The sequence below is a fragment of the Dreissena polymorpha genome, chromosome 6, assembly GCF_020536995.1.
Source record: "Dreissena polymorpha isolate Duluth1 chromosome 6, UMN_Dpol_1.0, whole genome shotgun sequence".
NCBI lineage: Eukaryota > Metazoa > Mollusca > Bivalvia > Myida > Dreissenidae > Dreissena > Dreissena polymorpha.
The window spans coordinates 38,556,072-38,562,071 of record NC_068360.1 but is presented as its reverse complement, the minus strand read 5'-3'; the positions used below and the strand labels follow the sequence as shown (position 1 = coordinate 38,562,071).

The 6,000-nt window shown below is 33.2% G+C and overlaps 1 protein-coding gene across 1 annotated transcript; it reads right to left on the bottom strand.

Annotated features, from left to right (window-relative positions):
- Nucleotides 1-3,023: 3,023 nt before the first annotated feature.
- Nucleotides 3,024-5,770, bottom strand: LOC127835603 (uncharacterized). Its single transcript, XM_052362039.1, has 3 exons — nt 5,356-5,770; nt 4,005-4,336; nt 3,024-3,056 (listed from the first exon to the last, which is right to left on the bottom strand). Exons 1-3 carry the CDS (start codon nt 5,693-5,695, stop codon nt 3,024-3,026), a joined length of 705 nt encoding a protein of 234 aa, XP_052217999.1. The 5' UTR covers nt 5,696-5,770.
- Nucleotides 5,771-6,000: the final 230 nt, after the last annotated feature.

Here is a 6,000-nt window from a genome sequence, read left to right as displayed (position 1 = left end):
TGTACAATAATTTATTGGGAAATTGACAAGATAGTATATTTATGAGTTAAATAAACCTAGATATTCCTTTAACAAACATATTTGACGTTGATTGTGTTTGGGTTTGGTGAAAGATAAAAAGTTATATCAATAAGATCAAAGATAGCGAATGCCTTTTTCTGCGCAGTTCTTAGCTGCATCACACGTTAATCAAATTATGCGGTATTTTTCCAATTGTCGTGGCTTGCTTCGCATTATTAGATATAATCGATCATATATTTATAGATACATAACTGAAATACAAAAGAAGAATGAACATGAAATGAACACATATAAGTCAAGCAGCCACACGCTAATCACCCATACATATTTAAGATATATTACATGTATACGCGCGTAGTTCCAATGAACTTGTTTTAGTGGTTTGTTATTTTAATCGAGTACTATAAGCAGCGGGAATCATCACGCTCATGCTAAATAAATTGGCCAATATGGTGGAATAATTCTTATTAAATTAATCAAAATAGAACTTATCAAGGATTTGCTGAAAACACACGAAGAATCTATTATTGACATATCATCATAATATCGACGAATGTCTTCATTTAAGATATTTCTGGTCAAAATTAATTTTCAAGTTCACCTCGTAATCGCGATAGCGTTAATAAACAGTGTTTTCACTGACCGCGAAATGATCTTGATACCTTTCGGGATGGAATACGATGCATTAAAGTGAGGTCACAATTCCACTGCTGGGACGACGGCTCATTTAAAACTTAAAGGTTTTATATGTTCAACGGTAAATTTCGAAAACAATAAAATCTATTTTGATCAATATAACGAATATAACTGTAGGTAAAAACAATGCTTAATTGATCTAAAATATACTTGTGCACATAGCCTTTAAGTACAAATGCTCTGGCGCTGACACTCTTCTCAATATAAAGGGGCGCATACAAACTGCATTGGTGTCGAAAGTTGAATGTGAAACTGTTGTATCCCTCAAGCCTCTTTATTATTTTATTAGTATTATTATTTTATTATTTTTTTAATATTTATAAAAGTGTTACACACTGAACACGCAGTTAACATAATAAATTTAATAAAAAAGATATAATCATTAAAAACACCCTCATGGCCAATAAAATACTAGTATGTTAAACTTTGAATAATGAAGGCACAACATCATCAATTATCCACTGGGCACAGCAACATAGTCTCGGTACTATCTAAAGAGTCTTAGAACTTGGTTCCGATGTAGGAGGTTACGTTGGGTTGTAGTTGTGTAATTTCATTATCACGTGTACCTGCCAAATGGCGTAAACCATGACTAGTTTATTTTAACAATGCCAGCACTATAGATAGAGCATAAATATGCTCTTGATCTTATAGTAACTTCAACTCTATTAAAAATGTATAAGATTTTAAATTGCCAATATGTTTTGGAACAAATAACTTTTACAATTTTCGCACACAGATTGCCAAGGAAATTACTTAATATGAAAACATGTAAATCTAAAAGGCACATATCGTCTGAATTAACTATATATGCATCGTAAATTGTGAAAGTCATCTCTTGTATATTTTCATAATTTTATAAAGCTAGATTTATCATTACATTATTGGTATAATATTAATTGATATTTTCTGTCGCTAGTTATGTTTAAGCGTCCAAACAAATTAAATAAAACATCCTGATTGATTGTTAAACTTTATGTTTTATAATTAAGCCTTATTTTTGTTTACTTTTAAAGACTGAATCTAAACGCTATTTCGTTCATTTGACGTCGTGCCATCGGATTGTTATCTCATACAGACAAAATCAGCCAGGGACAGATATTTTTATTTAGCCGAACAGCCAGTGACGGCCCGGTAGTGACGTTAATTTGACGTCAATGTGTTCCTATCCAGAACAACAACACGTATTTTACGTCATAAATACGCATCCGTTCAAGTATCGCTGTTATTTATTGCGTTAGAGACATAATTATATACTTTCTGGCATCTTTTCATAATGAAGAGATAAAAACGTAACAAGTCTTTTAGGAATGCCAAACTTCTTAATATCAATAGACGTTTGAGTAGTTGAGTTTGAAATATGTATTAAATATTCTATAAATAAATAGTTGCTAAATTATAAAGAGAAAACAACTTTGAAAATTGTATTTGCACGCTTGTTGTACTCACAATTGCTCATGATCTCGTAACGTGAATGGACGGTACATGCATTTTCAGATTTCAAAATATTTCAAGAACGTTGAACATACTGCATTTAAATTGAACGTTTAAAATTAAAGGCTTAAGTTAATCAACCGAGTCTAGTTGAAACCCCCACCCTCCCCCCCACACACACACCCACAACAAACAACAACTACAACCTCACACAAGAAAAACAACCAAACAAAAAACAAACAAAACAGCAACAATAGCAAAAGCGATAGTCTACACTTTGTATGAGCATTCTGCTGTGTTGATCCGTATTTTACCGGCTCAATAGACGGGCTACTGGCTACTGTACTCATTGCATTTACTAAAAACGTGTTCATATGCAACTATAATCTTTGTTTATTACACAAACATTCAATAATAATAATAATAATAATAATAATAATAATAATAATAATAATAATAATAATAATAACAATAATAATGATGATGATGATGATGATGATGATGATGATGATGATGATGATGATGATGATGATGATGATGATGAGGAGGAGGAGGAGGAGGAGGAGGAGGAGGAGGAGGAGGAGGAGGAGGAGGATGACGATGATGATTATGATGATGATGATGATGATGATGATGATGATGATGATGATGATGATGATGATGATGATGATGATGATGATGATGATGATGATGATGATGATGATAATAATAATAATAATAATAATAATAATAATAATAATAATAATAATAATAATAATAATGCAGCACAATGCAATATTATATAAAACTTAAGTAGCTCATAATTGAAATCCTGCACAGCCATTTTTGAGCCAACTGCGAGAAATGATTATGATAAGAGATGTTATGGAGGGTCAATGGGTCGTGTACCAGAACCAAGTTTCTGACTGAAATACGACATGGAGAGTTGAAAAACATACCATAAACTATCGATTTCCGCGCAGAGATTTGACTGGAACCAGCACAGCTGCATTGAATCCCTGCCTTCATAACGATTCACGTGATGAGAGCATAGCCACGTGGAACACTAATTTTACAATTGTTATATTTCCCTTTTTTTAATTTGGGTAATTTATTTTTTGTTATGAACCTTAACTTATACACTATTTTCCAAATATAAAAGAAATAAATTGATATTACTTTTGAAAATATGTTACTAAGGCAAAAAAATCCAAAAACAATTGTTCATGAAAGCAAGAAACGACAACGCTGCGTGGAGATTTTTAAACTATGTCTTAAAATACCACATACATACGTAGTTTAAGTACCACCAACATTAACAGAAGGATCAACATAAAGATAAATTAAAAATAATAATGTGCTTAATACATGTCAGTCTAAACGATAAATATCAGAAAAAAGAAAAACCAGCGAGGACTTGAAATGTAAACATCTGGTGATTTATTAATAGACATGCAAGAATTTTGTAGGAAGTTCCGTATGTTACACGAATAAACATATATCAGATACAACGTTTAGACGAAGAACAAGTTCTTTTTTTTTAGTTAACAAAAAGAATGTTTTCTGATCGTGGATTCATAACGTTAGCGCTCTTCTTTATTAAGATTGTGTCATAACCCATGTCAAAATGTCACACTGTTCCCTTGTTCCTTTAATGAATTGTATCATATATCGGTATGTTATGGTGTTAAGCATAAAGATCAGTACCGGTTTATGTAAAAAAAAGACCAGCATTTTCGTTTCATGCATACATTTCAGCACGATGAAAAGTATGGACCGCTTGAATATTACACATGAATTAACACACCAGAAAACGATGTAAACATGTTGCTATTGTCATAGAGATGACTGCTGCTGTGGGTTCCTGATTTTACCCAGATCTGATCGGATATAGCGGCCCTGGTGAACGCCTGCATGAACATGCACTGATATGCATTACTGCTTTTTTTGTCAGAAAGTGATCTTTGCAGAATGGTGCCTTGCTTCACAATATCAATGTAACCACCTTGGTGCGGATCAACGCAGTACTGGACTGCGAATGCATACAACCCAGGGACGGAGACAGTAAATTTCCCAGATGCCACGTCATAACCTTGACCTTCGTTGATTTCCGTTTTTTTGAAGATAATATCCTGTCCAGGCGATAGTGTCAATGGACCTTCAGCAATTCGGACGAAGAAATGAACCTGTGGAATCACTAGCTGATCTGAAAATAAACGGTCATGAAATATATAATTTAAGTTTGCATACGAGTAGTGTGTACTGTACACGCGAATGGAATGATATTATTAATAACGAAAACTAACGAAAATAATGATCTAACGAAGAATTAATTTATAACTTGAATTTGGCGTTAAGAAAGAACGCTTGTTTGTAGGTATGCTGAGTTGATAGAATAACAGCATTTCTATGTAGGCATAAAGAAACATTATCAGGAGACAAATAATTTCCACTAGTCTTTTATTTAACCATGCAGCTCCTAAACGAAGACGCCTGCACAATAATGATACAATATTTATTATTATTATTTAAATTTGTATGCACAATTAATCAAACGAATAACGTTATAAACCAGTGTGTGGTTTTATGTTAGATCATTAACTGTTAAACTATTTTTAAATTTGACACAGACGCCTGTAGAATCATCTAGAAACATTTAATGTGCTCTATAGTTTTACATTGCTAAACGGTAACATGTTATTTGAGTTTATAATACACTAATATATGAATTCCGCAAGTGATCTTCCAACAAACGTCAAAAAAAATCCGTGATGGCGGGACTTTTTCTCACGTCAGAAATTACTTTTTACATTTTTCAATGCCTGGTAGCGTACATCTTTTAATCACATTACATGTATTATGAATGTTTTAAAAACATTATTTTCTTGTAAACGAAGTCTTTTATTATAGTAAAAATTTACATTCTGGCATTTCAAAGAATAATTGTGTAAATTCGTAAACGATTATGCTCTTCGTACTCTTATAATTGATGTGAATCAAGACACGTCATGCCCTGAATTTTTATTCGAATTAATATAACTTAACATAACAAATAAAACTAAACACGTATAATTACACTGCGTACATACTTAAAATATAATTTTTACACGACCAAAGCATATTTTATAATATTACATTCCACACTAAGAATAACAGTACACGATGGCGTCAGATTGACAATAATGTCCATTCTTATTAGCACCATATAACATAAAATGTTATTACCTTTTAATATCTTGTTTTCTCTCTCCATCTGTGTAATTGCAACTGACGTGTTGGTCGTCATCGCCGACACTGCTTTAGATATAGTCAACAGTCCTCCTTGTATTGCACTGGCTAGCTCAGTCTTGTCCTCTTTTATCATGTTTAACGCAGCGTTCACTTCGGCGTTAGTTTGTCGGATTTCGGCGAGCAAATTGTCCATGGCCATTTCGTTGCGTAATACTCTTTCCAGTATTCTTTCTTCATAGTCGTAACGCGAGCAAACGGGACAAGAAGGCTCTCTTGCAAATGCGGCGACCATTATGTTCAGCGCGTAAAACAGAACCCGAGTGAATTTCGTCATGATAAAATCGTGTTTGGCTTTAAACAACTGAGTCCCAGGATATAACAAACGATGATTTCACTAAGACGTTGTTGAGCGTTCTGCGCCCGGATCCCTAAACTGAAGATCACGTTAATGTTGCGCTATGCAGGGAATTTAAGGTTATGCACATTAAAATATCTTAGTTTTACGCAATCTAGAGCAAATAATCGCTACGACAGTTTACATTGAACTGCATAGTCCCAGACCAGAGCCTATGCAATTGTATGACAATAATAACACGCGATTTAATTTAAGATTGTGTAAAAAAACATGTGTCATGCATT